This window comes from Galleria mellonella, unplaced genomic scaffold (genome assembly GCF_026898425.1).
Source record: "Galleria mellonella isolate WM207_F2 unplaced genomic scaffold, CSIRO_AGI_GalMel_v1 utg5820, whole genome shotgun sequence".
Classification (NCBI taxonomy): Eukaryota; Metazoa; Arthropoda; class Insecta; order Lepidoptera; family Pyralidae; genus Galleria; species Galleria mellonella.
The window spans coordinates 41-25,934 of record NW_026442123.1 but is presented as its reverse complement, the minus strand read 5'-3'; the positions used below and the strand labels follow the sequence as shown (position 1 = coordinate 25,934).

Genomic DNA, 25,894 nt, shown 5'->3' with positions numbered 1-25,894 from the left:
CCCTTCAAACCGAAACACAGCCATGCAAACACAACTGCTTCACGATTGAAACACAAATGGGACAGAGGTACCCAAGCAATCTACTTTTGTACAAAATCTCCCTCTGGTAAAGTACCTATTAGCTTATCCTGTCCATTCTATTTACAAAATACTTGTCTTATTTATTAGTAATAGTAATATAAAAATTTAATTCAAATCTACCCAAACCTACCCAAAATTCCTAGGGGAAGGGATTGTTAATAATGAGGAGTTTAATCCCCATTGCTATCAATATACCCTATCAGGTCGACCTCCACGCGGTTCCCCCTGGAAACTATCGTGACCAATTTAACATTGAATTCGTCACGATGGGCTAACTGACCTGCCTTTTCATCCTCACCTATCACCGCTCACTAGTACCCCGCTAGTGTATACCGATAGCGCAGGCGGGGTAACCATGGCGTATTCACCAATAAAAAAAAAATACCGTAGAACGGGGCTATTTGGTTTATTTTTTTGCAAAATCATGTATTTAATAAAAGAGCAATGCATTAATTTACTCGACAGGGGGTTTTTTGACCAGTTCCTATAATACCTTTTTAATGACTACCACTACAATAAGTCTATCATGCGTAGTTTTGAAGATATATGTTTTTAAGTATGCTATTCCAAATATTGCTACTTTGGGGCTATTTGGTATCCTATGTAGAAGCTAAACAATTTTTGACATTTTATAAAACTGTGCTTAATAAAACCGTTAGAGAGACATTTGGAACTATTCTAGAATAGACTGCCTTGAAGTTTATCGCAATTTGATTCTTATCGGTTAAGAAAATAGTGAATTATATGAAGTTAGTCATGAAAACAAAATTATTATTTTAAATAAAATGGGGTTATTTGGAATTAGAAGTAAATGTAATAAGATGTGCCTATTATAAGTAAAGCAATATTTGGAATTCTTAAGGGGAGGCTGTTTTCAATTTTTACGTGATAGCTAATAGATATAATTAATTCTGTAATAGGTATAGGTATAAATAAAAATACTTAATATATTTTTAATCAAATTATTTTATAATCTTCATTATGAAAAGAAACATAATAGTAACTACTAGGTACATACCTAGTTAAAGCTACATAAATGCTATAAAATGTAACAAAAGATTATAAATTTTGCTTAACATAAAAACAAATTCTGGAAAAATAAAGTGGCTTAAAGTATCTCAAAAATACACCATATCGCTTTCTTCAGCGAGAAGAAACTCGTTTTTCTTCATAGGATTATTATTCATAATAATTTTTTTCACAATCCATATGTCATCAACTTCATCGCGATAAATTTTCTTGCTAATCCAAAACGCAAGCTGTGGCTTTTTAATAGTTTTGTAAAAATTAACACTGTAATTATATTTTTGTCCATCAAATTTAATATTTTCGATAAATCCAATGTAATATTTGTATATCCAATGTAACTTGTCATTGTATATTTTTATTTATGGTGCAATAAAGAGTTAAATAAATAAATAAATAAAATATTTACTGTTTTTATCATCACAGTAGAGTACCAAAACTCGTAAGTCAGTTGTATCCAAAGGAAATCCCCAAGGGCTCAGTAATTGTATATATTCTACAAAAGTCTTCTCTTCCTCTATTGAAAATAGAGTTGGGTGCCCAGCTTTTTCTTGCGTGCAATTTTTGTTTCTAGATTTCCTACTCAAAGTGCTCATTGGAATATTGTAATTTTTGGAAGCCTCTTTTAATTTCATTAAACCATTTTAAATGGCTTTTATTGCGTTTTCTAGACTTTCTTTAGAATAACTTAGATATGGTGGATGTGTTTTACCGCAACGTGAGTTGGTATATTTCCTTTGATATGTTCGCACCATGATTTTTTCTTGATTTTCCCTGTGTGGAAAGAATAAAATTATTTTATATAATATAAATTATTTTAAATAATAAATTATATTAAAAAATATTTTATATACTATTTTATAAATTTTTTTAATATATTTTTAATAGGTAATTTGATTTTATTTTTTCATTTTATTATTATATTTTATTTTTTAATATTTTTTTATTATTTATTTTTTATATAAAGTCGTGAAAATAACGGCGCAACTTTAAATTATTCAATGTCGGCACTGACTTATATGCTAGCCTGCTCACACCTAAAGACATTATATAAATTCGCCTGGGAATATTAGTCCCATTTTTTAGATTAGGTATTTTGCCGAATTTAATTTGATGACTGGGAACTGACTTACCCTTAAATATCTTTTTTTGCACTTTTGGGGCTATTTGAAACCATCACTCAAACCCGTACTAATGCATAAAGAATCGTTAGATGGGGCTATTTGAAATAATATTCCAAATAACCCCAAAATTAATCTCAAAAAGCCCCAATCACAAAAAGTAGAAACAGTAGCTAGCTCGACAGAGATATAAAATAGCAACATACACCCCTGAAATCTACGGAAAATACACGTATACATAGTTTAACTTGCATGGTACATACCTTTCTACTTTTTTTTTTTTTTTTTAGTACGTTTGTTCCGTTTGGAACAGGCTAAGGTCGGAGACCATGCTGCCTAGTCTTCAAAAAGATAAATTGTCTGGAATTTTATTTTTCTAATGTCGCTTCAATTATTGTCATAATCTTCAATATTTCATTTGTCAAATCCGGTAAGTACATTTTCATAAATATCTTTTCTTGAGTTTTCTTAAACCAGTGGATTTATCAAATTAAAAATAAATAATTATAAAAAATCATTGTCTTGCAATTCAATAAAAGTATTCTTATAGCTCCTTGAATGTTGTAGTAATATAAGTGAAAATAGCTTTGAAACAAGAAGGAAATCTTAAGAGAAGCGGGATTGAGTGCGGGATATTTTCGGGTTTTTTGAAGATAATCCTAAGTTCGTCAAACATAATGTGTCTTTGAATGACAAATTCAGAGCAATCAAAAAAAAGGTGATGTAGAGATTGGGCTGTATTTGAGTTACACCATGTGCATGATGGGGAAGCGATCATGCCCATTCGGTGCAGGTGTTCGTTGAAATGTCCGTGGCCGATTCGTAATCTACAAATATTGGTGTAAAATTTTCTGTTTGTGTCCTTTCCTTTGCAGAACCACGGTTTTCCAATACGCCAATTAATTTTGCGGTACCATTTGCCTTTAGTCTGTAATATTTGAGTCCAATGCTCCTCCCATTTAGTTGTAACGATTTTATGTATTCCAATACTACAATCTGAATAACAAAGGGGTAAATCTTGAACACGAGCAGCACTTGAATTAATAATTTTAGCCAAAGTGTCTACTTGTTCATTCCCAAACACTCCAATATGTGAAGGGGTCCAGATGAAGATAATATCTTTTCCATATATAGTACAGAGATGATAATATTTATTACGAATTTCTTGAATTAAGTAGTTTGATGATGAAATGAATGTGTTATTTTTTAATGCCATAAGAACACTCATACTATCTGTAATTATAATCCATTTCGAATATAGTACCTGTTTTTCTATGTATTCTAATGCTAAAAATATAGCTTTTGCTTCTGCTGTGTAAATACTAGCCAAAGTTGAAATTTTATAACCGTGACCAAATCTATTTGACAAATCGTAAAAAGCCACTGAAGTGCTAAGTGCATTTTTGGAACCATCTGTATATATCTGCCTGTAGTCAATAAATTCTGATAAAGTCTCATACATATCGTGCTTTTCTTTTATGTCTTTACGTATAACAATTTTGATCTTACAGAACTTACTCTCATAAAGGCCATTATAACAAGGAAGTATCTTACTACTATAGATGTTATATTCATCTCGTAAATTCAAATCATTGACAATAGTTTTATTCAAAAACATAGAAATGGGGCAATTTAATAATTTGAGTATGAGTGGGTTATTGGAAACTGAAAAAACTTTGAAGAGAAATTTGAGTTTTAGGTATTCGAAACGAAGAAGGATAGGAGGCAAATTACATTCTACTTGCATTGAGATAATTGGAGAAGTATACATAGCACCTAAAATAAGTCTTAAATTCATATTTTGAATTTTTTCGAGTTTTTCTACTAATTTATGTTCTGAGGCATAACAAAAGAAAGCGTAATCAAAATTACTTCTAACAAGAGATTTGTAAAGTAAAAGGATAATTTTAGGATCAGTTCCCCAGTTACGACCAATTACAGATCTTATTATATTAGTGGCTCTTAAAGCACGATCTACTAAGCAATCAACGTATAGATCCCATTTTAAATTTTGATGAAAAATTACCCCCAGAAATTTAACGCTACAGTCTGTTGGAAGAGTTTGATTATTATATATAATATTCATTAATGGAACATATTTATGAACTTGATGAAAAACAACTACTTTACTTTTGGTTAAACTAATATCGAGGGAAAGAAGAGAAAAATATTTCTCAAGTCTTTTTAATGACTCATTTAACACTAATTGCATATCAATAATATTCTTTCCTTTTATATAAATTAATAAATCATCGGCAAATTGCAAGTTGTTCACACTGTTTCCTAAAATTGAATTAAGTTTATAGATATATAAAATATATAGTAGCGGGCTTAGAATACCACCTTGACATACTCCTTTAGAGCTTAACCTAGGTCCTATTAATTTACTATTTACTTTAACATACACTTCTCTATTACTAAGAAAATTATAAATCCATTCGATAAGTTTCATTGGAAGAAATGAGGATAAAATCGAAGATAGAACTGTTAAATTTACATTGTTAAAAGCTCCTACGACATCTAAAAAAACAGATAGAACATATTCATCGTTATTCAAAGCAGTACTAAGGTCGACATAGAAGTTCGCTAAACTTTCGCGCGCTGAATATCCACGGCGAAAACCAAATTGATTCGATGGTAATATACTATTACTTTCAATAAAGAACTCTAAACGCTGTTTAATTAATTGTTCGAATAATTTGCCTGCACAGGACGTCAATGTTATAGGTCTATAGGAGTCGAAATTTGTAGGATCTTTACCGGGTTTAATTACTGGAATCAAACAATCCATTTTCCATTCTGGTGGGATAATACAGTCCTTCCATAAATCGTTAAAAATTTGTAAGAGTTTAGTAAGGTTTATTTTATTCAGCAATCGAAACATATTGTATGTTAAGCGATCAAGGCCACTAGCTGTATCTTTTCTAGATTTTACTGCACTGGATATTTCATCAATTGAGAATGGGTCAGTGAGAAATTTTGGGCATGAATTAACAGAATTAAACTGTTTATCATCAAAAGGTGAGTGTACAAAATCAGGAGTATATTTGCGTAAAAAATCATTGACCCATGATATATCTTTAAAATGATTTTGACGATGTTTTGAATTTAGTTTTCTCATATTTTGCCAAACAGTGGAAATTGGTGTTAATCTATTAAATTTGGAACAAAATTCCTGCCACCCCTGTTGTCTTACTTGCTTAATTACTAACTTTTTAACAGCTTGAACTCTTTTAAAATTTATGTAATTATCGAGAGTTGGATTTTGTTTAAACCTAAGGTAAGCCGCTTTACTATCATTGACAGCTGTCGCACACCTGTTATTCCACCAAGGTACTGCAATATGTTTGTGCCTCTTTGAAGTATTTGCACCGCTATTTGATAAGTTCCTACGTGGAACGGAACGTTCCACAGCTGTCAAAATAATTTTACAGAACCTATTGTAATTGTTTAAGGGTTCATTGACATCATACTCGAAATCCAAAAGTAATTGATTAACAGTTTCAGAATAAAGATCCCAATTAACGAGACGTAGGTTTATACGATTTAACAAAAGTTTATTAACTTCATCTATAGGAGCATGTTGTTCACCTGACGGAGTTGATGAAGAGTTCTTTGTGTTTATTTTAGTAAAAGTCGGCAGGTATAGATGGGCAAAGCACCGGGTTTAAACCCGGTGCTTTGGTAAAAACCCAATAAACACCCATAAACTCCCATAATCACCCAAAAAATAGGTTTTTACGTATTTTTTTGAAAATATGTAAGTAATACCAATAAATTATTTTTATAAATTGTATTGATCAATTCTACAATATTAAATAAAACGTTAACTAATAATATTTCAGGAAATTTTAAAAATCTATATATAATAAAATGAAAGTAATTAATTTTCAGTGTTTTCATGTTGCAGTTGATCAACATGTTGGCCTTTTGCTTCCCGTAGATACTTTAAAATTTCTTCATAACACCTCGTTCGCACACATGGCCGTATATATTTAAATTCTTGAGCCACTAACAGTCCGAAATACTCATTTCTTTTATCCTCTTCTCCATAAATTAAGCATTTAGAACAGTTTGTTTCTTCTTTCAGTAAATTTTCTTTTACTTTATCCTCGTTTTTTTCTTTGTTGCGACGACGCTGGGTAAATCATCTGGACACTGGGTCTCACTATCGCCAAATATATTTGGAGATCGGCTTCGGCTACGGCTTGGCAGACATTTTTTTCTTTCTACAATTTTAAATTAAATTTATTAGAATAAATGCTTCGAACACACGCGATCTAAGTACCTTTTGTGTTTATTATACCTTACCTACCTAGGTATAAAAAGAGTACTTACGTAGATTTTCTTTTATTAACTGTTTTATACGAAGATCTTGATCTCTCAAATTAGCATCCATTTTACTTCCAGTGATTATCAACTAAATTAATAATCCACAAAGTATTAAATAACGTTTTTATGAAATATTTAGCACAAAAACAATACCCTTTAAATATCGATCGTCAGTAACTGTGGCTGACTTACCTATATTCTAGCAAGCAGGACTGCCAGATGTGAAGGGGAAATCCCCAATAAATTGTTGCATGTGACTGATGATGTGAGCATGTTCGTTTCATAATAAAAATGTTGCCAGGTAACCAAAAAGTCGTATGTTTTTGTGCGAATTACGATCATAATCTTTACGATCGTACATTAAAAAATAGACAAATAATAGTATGAGTACGATTTAAATCGTATATCTGTCAACCCTGCTAGCAAGACAGCGACAAAATCACGTTGCATAACAATGTAGCCCAAGCTTATATCTTATGAAATATACGGAAGAGATACGGACTTAGAAAAAACAGAAATGTTGTTCTTTGTGGAAGTCATTGATGAAATTCTATGTATTTTAGCCCGCAAACTTTCTTCAAACAAAAACAGCGCCATCTAGTATCGAGTTCTGTAATTATCTCTTTGTTTATGGATTTGAAGTAAGACCGCCACGCATGTAGAGATGGGCAATCCACCTGGGTGGGTTTAAAGTCTGGTGGGTAAAAACCGGGTGTTTTGGGTTTATTGGGTTTAAACCCCATAAACACCCAAATTTTTGGGTGTTTATGATTTTGTACTTCATCATCGTCATCTCAGCCGCAAGACGTCCACTATACTGGACATAGACAATATTATTATGCAGCCTACAGAATAAAAAACTTTTAATTTGATTTTGAGTTTATTAAGAAAGAGATGAAAGTAAAATGTAAAACTACAGTCAATCACTGTCAGATTCAGAGTTATTACAAGCGATGAATTGTATAGGTTCGATAGGCTCTATTTCGTCTAAACTGTTATGTTCATTTACTTGCTCAATGAAAGCTTCTAAGGTATTTTCTTCATTAAACTGAATGTCCTCGCATTCAGCTTTATGTTTAAGATTCCAGTTATAACAAATGAATGAAATTTTTTCAGTTCTTTCAGTTGTAAGTCGATTTCTTTTGTTATTATGTATGTAGCCTTGGATACTAAAGGAACGCTCAGTGGCTGCCGAAGTACAGGGAGCTGATAGAATACGAATCGCTACTTTGCTTAACTCAGTGGAACCACAAATACCTTTCCACCATATTAGGGGCTCAATGCTATCTAATGAGCTCCATACAAATCCTCTGGCCCAAAAGTTTTCTTTAGCTTTATAACACGCCAAATCTGCCATTACATTTGACAAACTTAAGTGTTGGCTTAAATTGTAGATAAACTCCATACCCTTAAGTTCTTCCTCTTGAGTAAGTTCGACTCCTAGAGTCCTGGGGTCTAGAATATATGCTGCAAAATGTATTGGCCTCATTGCCATATTGCATCTTGAAGATACTGATGTTAGAATCTGCTGTTTGCTTTCTTCGCTCAATGTCGAAATCTCATTTAATGCAAAACGTATCTTAGCTTGTACATCTCTAAATGTAATGTATGTGCGATGCAAACGATTCTGGTCGCTCTCTAAGTAAAATATGCTTTCAGTGACTGGTTCCAAAATACTTATACATTCCCCTGTCTTCGTCCAGAAATCATCACTTAGAATTAAATCTTTAATATCTCTTGAAATTACCACATCTTCTCTAACTGTTAATATTTGCAAAGCTATCTTATTTGCTTTCAAACTTTTTAACGAAGTAACATGACTTCCCCATCTTGTAGCACAAGGCAATTTTAGTGTTTGTGTAGAATCTTCACCCTGCCTTGATTTTATCAACAAGGAACTTAATCGTTGACTCCTTTTAACAGTTTTTATTATATTTATGGCTTGCATAATAAACACAGTTACTTCTTGTATCTTTACAATATCTTGGCACAACAAGTTAAGGATATGTGCACAGCAACCGAGAGGAACAACATGTGGATATTTGAGTTTTGTTAATTCGAATGCCTTTTGTATATTTCTAGCGTTATCGCCAATAAGTACAAGAAACTTATTTGCTCCATACACTTTCATTACTTTTTCAACTTCTTGGCTAAGGTATTCACTAGTGTGAGGATTACTTTCTGTATTCAAACTTTTAACGTATGCAGGTTGAGGTTTTGATATAAGAAAGTTTATTATTCCTTCATTTCTTAAATTAGACCAGCCATCGCACTGAAGGTGTAAGTAACTACAAGCATTTAGTTCCTCATTTAACTCAAAACGCATTTCTCTATATATTTTATCTAAGTATTTTGTCGCTAAAGCTTTACGTGAAGGTATTTTAAATTTTGGTTGCAATTTTTCGAAAAATTGTATCCATAAAGGATGTTGCACCATCGATAATGGCGTCCCTGTTACAAATATAGCTCTCGCTAATTCTGTTTTTATATGATCATCGGTGTCTTGAAACTCAGCATTTATTGTAGTGTTAGCAGACGACGAGGGGCTTATAAAAGAATCATTTGTCTCTATCTCTGACAGTCCAGACATTTTGGTTTTGGACGAGCTATCTTTTATAAGTTTCATAGAGTCTTTTAATGTTTCTGGAGATTTTGGACAAGTGATAAGATGTTGAAGCATTTTGGCAGCATTACTGAATTTGTAGACCTTATTACAAAGCTTGCAAGAAACAGACTTGTTTGGTAAAGTACGGTAGTGCTCCCATATGCGTAAATCTTTAGGTCTCCCCATTGAACCTAAAAAAATGAACGATGATTAGTTGGTCTGACGAAAATTCAACAATAGAGTGCCTATTTTTTTACAATGATTATTTCTTGTTATTTACAATAAATTTATTAAAAAAATAATAAAATAAATACAAAAAACCTTTGTAAAATTACATCTCCTCGGAGGATTAAACGCAGACGCTAGTTTATTATCGTATTGTTCTGTATTTTTCTCAGCAACTTCTTTAATTCGATTAGGTACTTACGCATATTATGTTAAAAATAAATATCTAGTACACATCTTAGGCTATCCACCATTATTATCCAATGACGACTCTCAGCTAACTATGCACTATCATCCAAAATAAACGTGTATGGAAAATTTTATCCCAGTCGGTTGAGGATTGAGGATAATTGCATCAACATACGAACATACCTACATACTTTTATTTACATAACGCAAGCTAAATAAAAGCTTGTAATAATACATCTAATTTTAAGTTAAAATTGTTAAGTGATCATGATATAATTGTATCATTCAAAAATCCACTTACCTTTAATTATTTCTTGTTAAGTATAAATATTATTTCAAATCTGCTCCCTTAATATGCACTTTTTTACTGCTTTTCCTACCTAACACGTTACCAGGAAGTCACGTTACCAGAGTCAGAGTAATAGTGAACACGTTTGACAGTGATTGTCGTCGCCTCATATTCAGCGTCGACGAATAGGGGAATCCCCAGTCATAATGTATTGCATGTACAGATGGGCAAAGCACCGGGTTTAAACCCGGTGCTTTGGTAAAAACCCAATAAACACCCATAAACTCCCATAATCACCCAAAAAAATAGGTTTTTACGTATTTTTTTGAAAATATGTAAGTAATACCAATAAATTATTTTTATAAATTGTATTGATCAATTCTACAATATTAAATAAAACGTTAACTAATAATATTTCAGGAAATTTTAAAAATCTATATATAATAAAATGAAAGTAATTAATTTTCAGTGTTTTCATGTTGCAGTTGATCAACATGTCGGCCTTTTGCTTCCCGTAGATACTTTAAAATTTCTTCATAACACCTCGTTCGCACACATGGCCGTATATATTTAAATTCTTGAGCCACTAACAGTCCGAAATACTCATTTCTTTTATCCTCTTCTCGATAAATTAAGCATTTAGAACAGTTTGTTTCTTCTTTCAGTAAATTTTCTTTTACTTTATCCTCGTTTTTTTTCTTTGTTGCGACGACGCTGGGTAAATCATCTGGACACTGGGTCTCACTATCGCCAAATATATTTGGAGATCGGCTTCGGCTACGGCTTGGCAGACATTTTTTTCTTTCTACAATTTTAAATTAAATTTATTAGAATAAATGCTTCGAACACACGCGATCTAAGTACCTTTTGTGTTTATTATACCTTACCTACCTAGGTATAAAAAGAGTACTTACGTAGATTTTCTTTTATTAACTGTTTTATACGAAGATCTTGATCTCTCAAATTAGCATCCATTTTACTTCCAGTGATTATCAACTAAATTAATAATCCACAAAGTATTAAATAACGTTTTTATGAAATATTTAGCACAAAAACAATACCCTTTAAATATCGAAGGTCAGTAACTGTGGCTGACTTACCTATATTCTAGCAAGCAGGACTGCCAGATGTGAAGGGGAAATCCCCAATAAATTGTTGCATGTGACTGATGATGTGAGCATGTTCGTTTCATAATAAAAATGTTGCCAGGTAACCAAAAAGTCGTATGTTTATGTGCGAATTACGATCATAATCTTTACGATCGTACATTAAAAAATAGACAAATAATAGTATGAGTACGATTTAAATCGTATATCTGTCAACCCTGCTAGCAAGACAGCGACAAAATCACGTTGCATAACAATGTAGCCCAAGCTTATATCTTATGAAATATACGGAAGAGATACGGACTTAGAAAAAACAGAAATGTTGTTCTTTGTGGAAGTCATTGATGAAATTCTATGTATTTTAGCCCGCAAACTTTCTTCAAACAAAAACAGCGCCATCTAGTATTGAGTTCTGTAATTATCTCTTTGTTTATGGATTTGAAGTAAGACCGCCACGCATGCAATACATTATGACTGGGGATTCCCCTATTCGTCGACGCTGAATATGAGGCGACGACAATCACTGTCAAACGTGTTCACTATTACTCTGACTCTGGTAACGTGACTTCCTGGTAACGTGTTAGGTAGGAAAAGCAGTAAAAAAGTGCATATTAAGGGAGCAGATTTGAAATAATATTTATACTTAACAAGAAATAATTAAAGGTAAGTGGATTTTTGAATGATACAATTATATCATGATCACTTAACAATTTTAACTTAAAATTAGATGTATTATTACAAGCTTTTATTTAGCTTGCGTTATGTAAATAAAAGTATGTAGGTATGTTCGTATGTTGATGCAATTATCCTCAATCCTCAACCGACTGGGATAAAATTTTCCATACACGTTTATTTTGGATGATAGTGCATAGTTAGCTGAGAGTCGTCATTGGATAATAATGGTGGATAGCCTAAGATGTGTACTAGATATTTATTTTTAACATAATATGCGTAAGTACCTAATCGAATTAAAGAAGTTGCTGAGAAAAATACAGAACAATACGATAATAAACTAGCGTCTGCGTTTAATCCTCCGAGGAGATGTAATTTTACAAAGGTTTTTTGTATTTATTTTATTATTTTTTTAATAAATTTATTGTAAATAACAAGAAATAATCATTGTAAAAAAATAGGCACTCTATTGTTGAATTTTCGTCAGACCAACTAATCATCGTTCATTTTTTTAGGTTCAATGGGGAGACCTAAAGATTTACGCATATGGGAGCACTACCGTACTTTACCAAACAAGTCTGTTTCTTGCAAGCTTTGTAATAAGGTCTACAAATTCAGTAATGCTGCCAAAATGCTTCAACATCTTATCACTTGTCCAAAATCTCCAGAAACATTAAAAGACTCTATGAAACTTATAAAAGATAGCTCGTCCAAAACCAAAATGTCTGGACTGTCAGAGATAGAGACAAATGATTCTTTTATAAGCCCCTCGTCGTCTGCTAACACTACAATAAATGCTGAGTTTCAAGACACCGATGATCATATAAAAACAGAATTAGCGAGAGCTATATTTGTAACAGGGACGCCATTATCGATGGTGCAACATCCTTTATGGATACAATTTTTCGAAAAATTGCAACCAAAATTTAAAATACCTTCACGTAAAGCTTTAGCGACAAAATACTTAGATAAAATATATAGAGAAATGCGTTTTGAGTTAAATGAGGAACTAAATGCTTGTAGTTACTTACACCTTCAGTGCGATGGCTGGTCTAATTTAAGAAATGAAGGAATAATAAACTTTCTTATATCAAAACCTCAACCTGCATACGTTAAAAGTTTGAATACAGAAAGTAATCCTCACACTAGTGAATACCTTAGCCAAGAAGTTGAAAAAGTAATGAAAGTGTATGGAGCAAATAAGTTTCTTGTACTTATTGGCGATAACGCTAGAAATATACAAAAGGCATTCGAATTAACAAAACTCAAATATCCACATGTTGTTCCTCTCGGTTGCTGTGCACATATCCTTAACTTGTTGTGCCAAGATATTGTAAAGATATAAGAAGTAACTGTGTTTATTATGCAAGCCATAAATATAATAAAAACTGTTAAAAGGAGTCAACGATTAAGTTCCTTGTTGATAAAATCAAGGCAGGGTGAAGATTCTACACAAACACTAAAATTGCCTTGTGCTACAAGATGGGGAAGTCATGTTACTTCGTTAAAAAGTTTGAAAGCAAATAAGATAGCTTTGCAAATATTAACAGTTAGAGAAGATGTGGTAATTTCAAGAGATATTAAAGATTTAATTCTAAGTGATGATTTCTGGACGAAGACAGGGGAATGTATAAGTATTTTGGAACCAGTCACTGAAAGCATATTTTACTTAGAGAGCGACCAGAATCGTTTGCATCGCACATACATTACATTTAGAGATGTACAAGCTAAGATACGTTTTGCATTAAATGAGATTTCGACATTGAGCGAAGAAAGCAAACAGCAGATTCTAACATCAGTATCTTCAAGATGCAATATGGCAATGAGGCCAATACATTTTGCAGCATATATTCTAGACCCCAGGACTCTAGGAGTCGAACTTACTCAAGAGGAAGAACTTAAGGGTATGGAGTTTATCTACAATTTAAGCCAACACTTAAGTTTGTCAAATGTAATGGCAGATTTGGCGTGTTATAAAGCTAAAGAAAACTTTTGGGCCAGAGGATTTGTATGGAGCTCATTAGATAGCATTGAGCCCCTAATATGGTGGAAAGGTATTTGTGGTTCCACTGAGTTAAGCAAAGTAGCGATTCGTATTCTATCAGCTCCCTGTACTTCGGCAGCCACTGAGCGTTCCTTTAGTATCCAAGGCTACATACATAATAACAAAAGAAATCGACTTACAACTGAAAGAACTGAAAAAATTTCATTCATTTGTTATAACTGGAATCTTAAACATAAAGCTGAATTCGAGGACATTCAGTTTAATGAAGAAAATACCTTAGAAGCTTTCATTGAGCAAGTAAATGAACATAACAGTTTAGACGAAATAGAGCCTATCGAACCTATACAATTCATCGCTTGTAATAACTCTGAATCTGACAGTGATTGACTGTAGTTTTACATTTTACTTTCATCTCTTTCTTAATAAACTCAAAATCAAATTAAAAGTTTTTTATTCTGTAGGCTGCATAATAATATTGTCTATGTCCAGTATAGTGGACGTCTTGCGGCTGAGATGACGATGATGAAGTACAAAATCATAAACACCCAAAAATTTGGGTGTTTATGGGGTTTAAACCCAATAAACCCAAAACACCCGGTTTTTACCCACCAGACTTTAAACCCACCCAGGTGGATTGCCCATCTCTATCGGCAGGTGATAACTTCCTAACGGATCATCATGAACCGACCACTCGCATTTTAATGATATGGATGGGGATACCATAGTTAAATCAAGGCCATTGGGTCTCCAAATATGAGAGCCAACAGTAGTAACTTGCTTATCATTTAATAGTACCAAATTACATTCATCTAAACAATCAAGAATGTCTTTACCTCTTGTATTAGTGGAGGTACAACCCCACATAGTATGATGTGCATTTAAATCTCCAGATATGATAGTGGGTTTAGGAAGAGACTCCAAAAAGAACTTAAATTTGGCTTTAGTAAAACTAGGTGTACTATTGGTAGGACAGTAAATACTGGCAACTGAATACCAAGAATTATTAACTTCAATACTAATAGCTATAGTTTGCAAAGAATTGTCGAAAAAAGAGTGAAGTTTTTTATATCTAATACTATTATGTATAATAATCGCTACTCCATTGTGGTTATTACCACAATCATTTCGTTCTATACAATAATCTTTAATTTTTAATTTGTAATGTGGTTTTAGCCAAGTTTCTGAGATGAGAGCAATGTGAATATGATGTTCATTTAAAAATTGTGTAAAAATATGTCGATTGCTCAGTAGGCTCTGAGCGTTCCACTGTATGATAGTTAATTGGTCTCGATTGAATTTTGTGAAATAGGTCTATTACCAAAAGTATCATATAACACATTCAAAACACTTTTAGTGTTAATAGATGTGTTCTTTGTGTTATGTAGTGAAATAAGTTTGATTATGCTTTCTATTAAAAGTGATAAACTCTTGTTATCAGAATTTAGAATTGAAATTAGGTCTACATTTTTTTTAGGTTTGTTACCCAGTTTAGGAAATATTTCAGTGCTAAGTATATCTCCAAAAGAAGCAGGTCTGAATTTAGATCTATTTTCAGCAATTTTCTTTTGTTTAACAGGGCATTGCGGTGATACACTTGTGTGATTTCCATTGCAGTGTACACAAATAGCGTTTTCCATTCCAGTTGTACAAGTTTTATAATTATGCTCACCTTTGCAGATGCTGCAACGCTCAGAATTCTTACAGAATTTAGCTAAATGTCCATACCTCAAGCACCGGTAGCATTGTTTAACTGGTGGTATATATGGAGTGACATTGTGGCGCCAACCTCCAATATCCAGATATTCAGGTAATACAGATGCAGCAAAAGTAATTGTCACGGTTAGAGTTGGCTGTAACACATATCCATGAGTCAAGGTATTTTTCTTAAAATTCTTTTAATAGCAATAATTTTCTTAGAACTCGATATCATAGTATATATTTTTTTATTAGATATATTTGTAGGTACATTTCTAATAACGCCTGTAACTTCTGTTGAAGAAGCAGGAATACTGGCCTTAAAATGGTAGTCATTTAAAAAAGTTTTATTATTTAAAAAAGCATTGGCTAAGTCTGGCTTTTGAAAGTATACTCCGATTTTGAATTTATTTATAGATCTAAGATAAGTTACCCCTTTATTAAATCGTTTTAAACAGGAGGAGAGTGAGAGCAAGTCTCTGGATCCAATGGTTTTCTGACTATCTGAGGATTCTACAAAGACAACAAATTCTGTCCCAGGGGATTCCTCGGGATATCTTCTAATATAATCTGTGACGTAGTAAGGTTTATACTTATCGGCCTTATCAATTTCAGATTCTGAGTCAGTAGAAGTATCTTCCGAATATATATCCTTGTCATTACAAGGTTCATGGTCTACATCACCTGAATCGTCATCTTTTTTTTTCCTTTTTCTACAACTGCGCTTCCCCATGAATGCTAATTATATTACTGTCGCTGAATTTAGTGAAAATATAATATTTTATTCAATAATAAGAATTGATAGAGATAGTTTTAATAAATTAATAAAAAAAATTTAAAAAACCCGCTTGTTCTTATTCGAGTTTCCCGCCTTTTTCCTACCTTTCTACGTTTCATGCGTCAGACGAAAGTTAAATACTTACGAAAAAGAGCGAAAATTCTTTTTTTTTTTTAAACACTTGCTGCGTCGTGTAATGCTTAACTATAACCTCAAAAATTTTAAAAAAATTTACAATAGTCGTTGTGTTACCAGGTGACAACAAATATTCTACTCATTGCTAAATTAAAAAATATACGTAGATAATCAAATCTTTTATTTAAGAAATTCCATTTAACCCCACGACTTGCAAATAGCCCCTTTCTACGGTACTAAATTCCTAATTCATTATTTCCCATCCTGTTTTCTATCTGTTATTGGTAGCATATTGGACAAATTAACCCCTTGCTAATGTATAAAAAAAATGCGGTCAAGTGCGAGTCAGATTCGCGCAACTACGGTTCCGTACAAAATCATCACATTAATTTTTTTTTAAATTAATTCAAATTTACAGTTTATGTATTTTGTCCTTTACTTGCGCTATATGACACTACTTGTTGCCAAATTTAATGATTCTAGGTCAACGGGAACTATTCTATAGGTTTTGATTCTCATTGCGAATGTCAAAATATGTGATATAAATGGAACATATATCTCCATATTTTTTACTGTACACTAATTTTAAAACTCGCTATCGAATATTTAGCATTTTATGAGTTATTTATTAATCAGATATTTAGTCAAATAAAGTTGCCATTCATAAAATAAAAATAAATCTCCTCCATCTTATTTATCTTACAACAGTTATATAAGGGGATAACGGTTTGTTAATAATGGGGTTTAAGAGTCCCATCACTAGAAATATACCCATCACCAATAATTTCTTTCCTCCTCTAGCAGCTCTGCTGCTATACCCTATCAGGTTGACCTTCACGCAGTTTTACCTGGAAACTATCATAATTAACTAATATTGATGAATTCGTCATGATAGGTTAAATGACCTAATTTTATTTACATTTATCATTCCTCACTCCTTAGTGTATTTTGATGCTATCAAGCGGAGTTACCATTCCATTATCACTTCATAAAAAATAGGTAAATGGTGTCATGCTATTGATCGTTTACGACGACCATAACTAACATATCAGGTTGTCAACTAATGTCAAACTGTCTTGAAATGTCACGTGTTGTCAATATCTATTTGACATGAAGTTTGATTGCCTAATTCCAGACAAATTATCTTTTTGAAGACTAGGCAGCATGGTCTCCGACCTTAGCCTGTTCCAAACGGAACAAACGTACTAAAAAAAAAAAAAAATGATTGCCTAGTATTATGTGTTTTACATTTTATTAAATTGTTATTCAACAAAGAGGAAAAAATAAAACAAAAATTCCACAAAGTAATAAGAACTAAATAAAAAATTAATATATTTTTTTGTTTATTTACAATAGTACAAACGCAGTTAATGCCTTAATCTCTCATGGAACATATTCGGCAATTCGACTGGTAAGTACAATATTTTTTTTTTTTATTTTGTTTTCTGAAAGATTCCTTTGTTATAATAATTAATTTATCTAGATAAAAATATACCTAAGTATTTCTAAATTCATATTAATGTGTATATCTATACATTTTTAAATGTCAGTATTTAATATTTGAAAAAACATAATTGCTATTTAGAAGGTAGGATGATTTTATTTTTCGTTTTATGGATGTCATTGGAAATATTATTTGTTGTTTATTTATTTATTCCAATAATAATTAAACTTGTAACAACCCCTTAAATTATTTAGTTCTATAGTTAACAATCCATTACTGTATCCTAAGAATGAAAAAAATGTGTACACACACTGTATTCTTGTATTCTATCTATACATGATGATCATGGACGGCGGTTTTTTTTTAATGGGTGATAATGGTATGGTAACCCCGTCTGCGCTATTGGTATACACTGGTGAGGCACCAGTGAGGGATGACAGATGAAGATGAAAATAGGTTAGTTAGCCCATACTGACGAATTAAACTTTAACTAGAATTAGTCACGATGGTTTCCAGAGGGAACCACGTGGAGGTCGACCTGACAGGGTATATTGCTAGCAATAGGATTCTCAGTCTCCATTACTAACAATCCCTTTCCCCCATGGGCGGCAGTTGTCACTTACCATTAAGTGAGCCTCATGCTCTTTTGCCCACTGTGTTGTAAAAAAATGTATAATACCTAAAATAGGGAGGCCAAAGAGATTATTAATAATCTAATTAGTAAATTAGGGTCTGATTTTCCTATTGATAGCTGGACAACCTCTTTACTATCACTAGAAGGTTAATTTAAACTGGATTCATTTCAGTGGTCTAATAAATAGCACTTCATTCTCACCTATCATCTCTCACCAACATATCGCCAGTGTAAATTTTTTTTTTTTTTTAATGGGTGTGAATGCAAATGTAACACCACCTGTGCTATAAATATATGCGGGCACACAGTGAGGCATGATAGTTGATAATAAAAGCAGATCAGTTAGCTCATTGTAACATATTTCATGAGAATTAACCATGATAGGATTTCCAGAGTGAACGGCATGGAGGTCAGCCTGATAGGGTGTTAGACCCCAATATTAACAATCTTTTTCCCTCAACCAATAATATTTGTGGGGCAGCAATTCCATCATCATCCATTAAAATATATATTTTATATCTGTTTATTTGCAACCCATAATGTTACAATGGATGTTAATTAATAGGTGACCAGAGGGAGACTTTGTACAAAATTCGTTTGTTTGGGTACCTCCTCTCATTCGTGTTTTTACTGTGAAGCAGTTGTGTTTACATGGCTGTGTTTCGGCTTGAAGGGTGGGATATGACAGTGAATTTACAGGGTACAGAGGAATAACACCCGCGTCCTTAGGAATGGTAACATATGGGGGTATCATGGGCGAAACAGTATACTCTGTTATGTCATAGGTCATGTCTATAGGCGACGGTTACTACTTTCCATCAGGTGGCCTGTCAGCTCGTTTGCCATTCTAATGTGCATAAAAATATAAGGATCTTTTCATTTACTGTCTTGATTATGTAGGTGTTCATCACAACGGGACTTTCAATTCATAACAGAGGATGATGTGGACAACTGTGTGACGGAAAGAATACTGCGTAACAAATTCCGTGACCCACTGATTTCCAGCGACTCCGAGGATGAAGGCCAGTCGAGTATTCGGTTTGACTGGGATCAAATATTTAAAAGAAAAAATTTTGTAAGTTTTGTTTCATTTTATAGACAATTAATTATAATATATGATAATAGAAAACCTAATTATGGTGAAATATGAGGACTTATACCTATTGTTAGCTTTTATATACTTACTATGTTTCTTGTAAATAAATAAATATAGTTGTATTGGGCTTTGCCTGTGTGAACTATGTGCTAAGTTTGAATATAATCTATCTGTATATCAAATTCAATTCAAATCTATTTTAACATAGAATTTGCCATTCTATGTACAAACTACATTTACTGGGGTACAGAGGAATAACACCTGAGTCCTCAGGAATGGCAGTGCATGAGGGGTATCAATGGCGAAACAGTATACTCTGTTATGTCCATGGTACTGCTCATGTCTATAGGCGACGGTTACCACTTTCCATCAGGTGGGTTGTCAGCTTGTTTGCCATTCTAAGTTGTATAAAAAAAAAGACAGAAAAGTATATACTATTCATTCTTGATGTTTCTTTGTCAGGAGGAGCGCCAGTCGCGCTTGTACGTTCCAGGAATACGACCCATACCACCATACCCAAAATTGTCTGCACTCACAGCCCATCAGCACTACCAGTGCCTCAAAGTGTTATGTTCACAATACCCTCACGTATTGGACGAACAGTTCATACCGAGACCTACCAAACAAGATTACAAGGTTTGCCAAGTGAGTTTATTTATTTTCTTTTACGCAAATCTATTACACTTTTGTCACTTTCTTTCAAATTGGGAATTTAGTACAAAAGAAAGAGACAAAACAGTTTAAAAGCTAAAATAGATTAATGAGAGGTTTGACGTTTTATGAATAAGGGGATAAGAATTTAATGGTCCATAAACAAATAAAATTGTTTAAGTCAAATATATTACATATTCTTGCTTGTAGGTAAAAGATGGAACAATCTTAATAGGGGCAATAGTTCTTTGTCTAATTGAAGCTGCTTGAAGAACAAAATCTTAAATAATTCAATTTGTTATAAATTTAAAAAATTACTGCTTTATTCGTAATAATTAAAACCTCATATAAAACTATTGTGACTACTAGAATGTATTATTACTTTCGTCTATGAAAATAGGTCATAAAAAAAACACAATAGTTCAACAACTAAAGTGCATTTAGTGGTTGTTACCAACCAACCACCATTCTAAAATAAAATATTAAGAAAAAAAGAAATTGTTATTCAAGTAAACTTAAATTTATTTACAATAGTCATTTTATAAATCTACCACTTATTTGGAATGCAATTTTTACTAAGAAGAAAGGGTTCTTGCTCATTCTTCTTAGTGAAACTCAGCTGTTACTTTTTTCGAAAACTTGAATTTTATAAATTCGAGTGAATACAAACTACAATAGATAAATAGATAGATTATTTGCATTATTTACTTACAGCACACAAATTACAACATACATATACAAAAATAGCGAGATAACATAAATTATTAAAAAAAAAAATACATAAAGCTAAATACAATTTTCGTTTGTGAGTGTGCCATAGCAATACAAAATGGCCACAACTCAGTTTATTGCTTCGCCCTCAAAAGAGCGAAGCACTGATATTCTGTTGCGGCCAAAGGGAATAGGGTAACAATAAAACAATACTACCAAATTATCCATACAATAAAAAGATAGATATATAGTAAACAGTATAATACAATAAAGTATTACAGCTCTCCATCCAAAGGTTGCCTGGAAAAGATCGCTCTTAGCGATAAGGTCGCCCATTGTTTTCTCATTGTGATTATTTCTTGTAATTATTTATATTTATAATAAGTTTACTATTGTAATCTTTTGGAGGAAACAATAAAGAGTATCTATCTATCTATCTATCTATTATTAATAAAATATTTAGGTTGCTGATAATACTAGTCCTACATAACACATATTACAGTCTTTTATATCTGTAAAACATTTAAAATTCAATCAAATTATTCCAAATGTTATGTTTAAAATTCACTCATTCATCCCCAGTGTGTCATGTAGGTCAAAATTATTTATTCACAGGAATTACAAGAGGCATATGCAAAAGAACAGAAAGAATATTTGGAATGGACCAAAACGCAATGGACCAACAACCACTGCTCGCGAGCATTACGCCCCAAACCGCCCATAGAAATGGTGTACGAAGCCGAATACAAATTGAAAGCTCACGAACTACAGTCCTTTCCGAAGGAATATGAGATGGTCGCTCAAATCCCTCTCGAAGCAAAGAACCATAAATGCAATATGATTTTTGATAAAGATTTAAAAAGTGTAAGTTTACTGTATCTTATAAAAAATAGATTTCGATTACTGATGAACATTATTATTAGCTACTAGCTGATCCCACGAATTTCGCACCGCCTAACGGTCGAATCTTCAATTTTTTTTGTTTTTTTTTTTTAATACTTATTCTGCTATTCGGGACGCCGGGTCAGCTAGATTTATTCGATACTAACATCACTCAATTGTTTTACCTTACCGGAACCTCTCCACTAACACTTGAACCTTATGGTATGGTATTAAAATTGACTTTTATGTATTATTACGAATCGTTTGTGTGGGAGTATAGGAAAGTGTTGTTTTTAGACTTTTCAAACTATTTATTAAATTTTTGTCGTAAAAACCATCCTCGTACTTCAAGGAATATTCTAAAAAAAGAATTAGTGAAATCGGTACAGCTGTTCTCAAGACTTGTACTTAGCAACACATTCAGCGATCCATTTTTATTATATAGATTACAGTGTGGTCTTAGCTTAAAATGGTTACCCCTTCTTTCCCATAAAGGTCCTTGGAGATGAGACTAAGGGAACTTAATGGTTGAAGGTTGGGCAGCAGTGTCCCTCTTGAACAACTCCAAAGCCTAGCTGCAGTTGTCAACCTGCCTGCCAAATGTGAAAACTCTTGACAACCCAATCCCCCAACTCCTTAGGAGTGAGACCTACATTCAACAGTGGAAAGTTAACGGCTGATATGATTTAGTTCACATGGGTAAAACTGATAAATAATAACAGATAGATCCTGGATCAATTGGTGTGCCAAATTTCATTCAAATTAATTTAGTCTTTTATGTGAGATTTAGTAACAAATATAAGAATAATAATAAAATTATATATATAATAGAATCATTACACATTTTTAATTTTACCAGAATGATGCTCATTCTTTTTTTTACGTTGTCACAATTTAGAGTCGCCCCTCAATTTGTCAAAGTAAGAATAAAACATGTTTTGGTTTCTTGCAGGTGAACATTACAGAGCTGCCACTACTCGAGTATTCAAAATTGTTACACAAGAAAACTGTTGTATTGAAGCCGTGTCCAGTGCCGGAGCCTTGTAACAAGCATCCATACAGATTTATACTGCCAAGTATGAACGCATTTTTATTGTCTGTATAGATAGATACATTGTTTCCTCCAAAAGATTACAATAGTAAACTTATTATAAATATAAATAATTAAAAGAAATAATCACAATGAGGAAACAATGGACGACCTTATCGCTAAGAGCGATCTCTTCCAGGCAACCTTTGGATGGAGAGGAGTAATTATAAACAATTTGGTGGGAGGCACGATGAAAAATTCTATTAATTCTAAATAATAAAATAAGTATGATGATCAGACCTATAACCAGAGGGAGACTTTGTACAAAAGTCGATTGCTTGGGTACCTCTGTCCCATTCGTGTTTTAACCGTGAAGCAGTTGTGTTTGCATGGCTGTGTTTCGGTTTGAAGGGTGGGATATGGCGTGAGTTTACTGAGTACAGAGGAATAACACCTGAGTCCTTAGGAATAGCAACGCATGGGGGGTATCATGGGCGAAACAGTATACTCTGATATGTCCATGATACTGCTCATGTCTATAGGTGACAGTTACAGCTTTAAAAGCGTTAAAACAAGAAGGTGGCAACTTGGTCAAATAAAAATCCTTAAGTTTTGTTTTAAAACTAGCCAGACATTTTATTCTGTATAGATCTTAATATTATAATAGAATTATAACTATTAATCTATATCTATACTTATAATAAATCTGTAGAGAGGTCAATTCTGTACATGAAATATATTCCCAAAATAACTATCAGGCGGTGATTAGTGATCGATACTGATGCCAACAATGCAATCAGTAAAATTTTTGTCTATCTGCCTGTATGTTCGTTATAGAAACAAAAACTACTCGACGGATTTTAATGAAACTTGATACAATTATTCTTCATACTCCTGGGCAGGTTATAGTATACTTTTCATCACGCTACGATCAATAGGAGCAGAGCAGTGAAGGGAAATGTTGAAAAATGGCCACCCGTGCGACGTTGGGACGGGCCGCTAGTTATAATAATATAGCTTGACGATGAATTAATTGATCCAGACAATGGAGTTTGACAGCCCCAATGCTAGCAATATGCCTTATTAGGTCGACCTCCACGTCCCTGGAAACCATCGTGAATAATTCTTGTTGAATTCATCACGATGGGCTAACTGACCTGCTTCATTATCACCTATTATCTCTCACTGGTGCCGCCGGTGTATACCGATAGCGAGGGTGGGGTTACCATTCTATTATCACCCTTAAAAAAATATATATATATATATATCGTAACCAATGAGGTTAATCCGAGGTGCGATTATTGCTAGTTGAAACATGTAATAGTAGCATTACTAACAAAATGTGTACTGTAAAGATATAAATGTTGACACGTATATCCTGTGTTGACTAGACGAGGACTCGCCAAGCATGCTGCCGCTGCGCGAGGTGCACACTTCCCTGGCACACTGGGCCGCCGCTGCGGGGGGCGCCGCCGTGCTGGCCGGCGACGCGGCGCTGCGGGCCCTGCTGTCCCCGGCGCGCTGGCGGCTGCCGCTCTCCGTCTGCCCTACCATCGGACAAGGTCAGTTAAACAATGTATACGAGATGACCTTGGTATTTTTTTAAATTAATGATAATGCAATGGTAACCCCGTCCACGCTGTCAGTATACACTGTCATATTCGGGGCACCAGTGAGGGATAATAGGTGACAATGAAAAGGCAGGCCAGTTAGCCTGTCGGGATGGATTCACTTTAAATAGAACACGATAGTTTCCAGGGGGGACCGCGAGGAGGTCGACCTGATAACAATTTATGATCCCCCTGCCCTTGGTAGACTAGTTGCTTTACCATCCAATGGCCGCGGGTTCAATCCCCGTACAATATAAATATTTATATTCATGAGTTTATTTGTACTAGTTTGGGTTTTTTTTATATATAATAATAGCGGCCCGGTACATGCTTCGCTACATATAAAGTGAAATAATAAAAAAAAAATTCACATCTATATCGCTGACAATTTGCTTTTTTCTATGCAATATAGAATGGCAAACAAGCTAATGACCCACCTGATGGAAAGTCGTAACCGTCGCCTATAGACATGAGCAGTACCATGGACATAACAGACATAACTGTTTCGCCCATGATACCCCCATGCGTTGCCATTCCTGAGGACTCAGTTGTTATTTATGTAACTAAATACATATGTTTATGCAAATAAATTATTGATTTGACTCGTCTTGACTTGACAGTGACTTTTATTTATCATTATTACAACATATTTTTAATGTATTTTTTATGGGTTTTAATGGAATGATGACACTGGTACCCCGCCTGCGCTAACGGGATAGGCTGGCAGGATACCAGTGAGGAATGACAGGTGAAGATAAAACTGCAGGTCAGTTAGCCCATCGTGACAAATTCCACTGGAATTAACCACGACGGTTTCCAGGAAGAACCGCGTGGAGGTTTTTTTTTTTTCTTTTTTTTTATACAACTTAGATGGCAAACAAGCTGATGGCCCACCTGATGGAAAATGGTAACTATCGCCTATAGACATGAGCAGTACCATGTATATAACAGAGTATACTGTTTCGCCCATGATACCCCCATGCGTTGCCATTCCTGAGGACTCAGATGTTATTTCTCTGTACCCTGTAAATTCACGCCATAATTCACCAGGTCGACCTGATAGGGTGTATTGCTAGCAATGGATCAATTAGATCCCATTACTAACAATCCCTTTCCATTTTTAATGTAGATGGCGAAGCTTGCAACGTCATAATATTGGACAACGAGTTCAGCATGGCGCGCGAGCCGGCGCAGACGCGTACCTACAAGGCCTTAAGATATTTATTGGAAAATGCACTGTTGCCGTAAGTATAGTCTTGTTTTCAACCGACTTCAAAATAGTTGTTCTCTCTTTTACTTATTTTACCCTTTCGACACCCAGGGGAAAAGCAAAAAAGTTTTTTTTTTAAAAGCAAGTTTGTTAGGTATAGTATAATTTTTTTTTTAATTTCTGTCATAAGTAAAATTGTGTCCATATTTATTTTTGAACATTAAAAAACAAATCGTAACATCTTATTATGTAACTATAACATAAAAATATTTTTATAACTATGTTCCTAGCAAATAAATTATTATTTTTAAGAGGTTTTCATTTGTCTTACAGTCCACATATCACATGGTATCTACGCTAATTCTAA

At 33.4% G+C, this 25,894-nt stretch overlaps 1 protein-coding gene and 2 long non-coding RNA genes across 3 annotated transcripts; 2 read left to right on the top strand and 1 right to left on the bottom strand.

The window, feature by feature from the left end:
* Positions 1-1,027: 1,027 nt before the first annotated feature.
* LOC128201739 (uncharacterized) lies at positions 1,028-2,493 on the bottom strand. The gene is made up of 2 exons (XR_008253414.1): positions 2,241-2,493; positions 1,028-1,881 (listed from the first exon to the last, which is right to left on the bottom strand). It is a non-coding gene; the product is annotated as an uncharacterized LOC128201739 (long non-coding RNA).
* A 17-nt stretch (positions 2,494-2,510) lies between these two features.
* LOC128201738 (uncharacterized) lies at positions 2,511-16,218 on the top strand. Its single transcript, XR_008253413.1, has 3 exons — positions 2,511-2,658; positions 15,329-15,526; positions 15,962-16,218. It is a non-coding gene; the product is annotated as an uncharacterized LOC128201738 (long non-coding RNA).
* A 1,195-nt stretch (positions 16,219-17,413) lies between these two features.
* Positions 17,414-25,561, top strand: LOC128201737 (uncharacterized; the record flags this gene model as incomplete). The annotated part of the gene is made up of 7 exons (XM_052899556.1): positions 17,414-17,670; positions 19,238-19,412; positions 19,896-20,078; positions 21,411-21,659; positions 22,630-22,753; positions 24,099-24,269; positions 25,447-25,561. Coding segments are annotated over exons 1-7 (1,043 nt in total), but the record flags the coding sequence as incomplete, so codon positions are not given.
* Between the last annotated feature and the right edge of the window lie 333 nt (positions 25,562-25,894).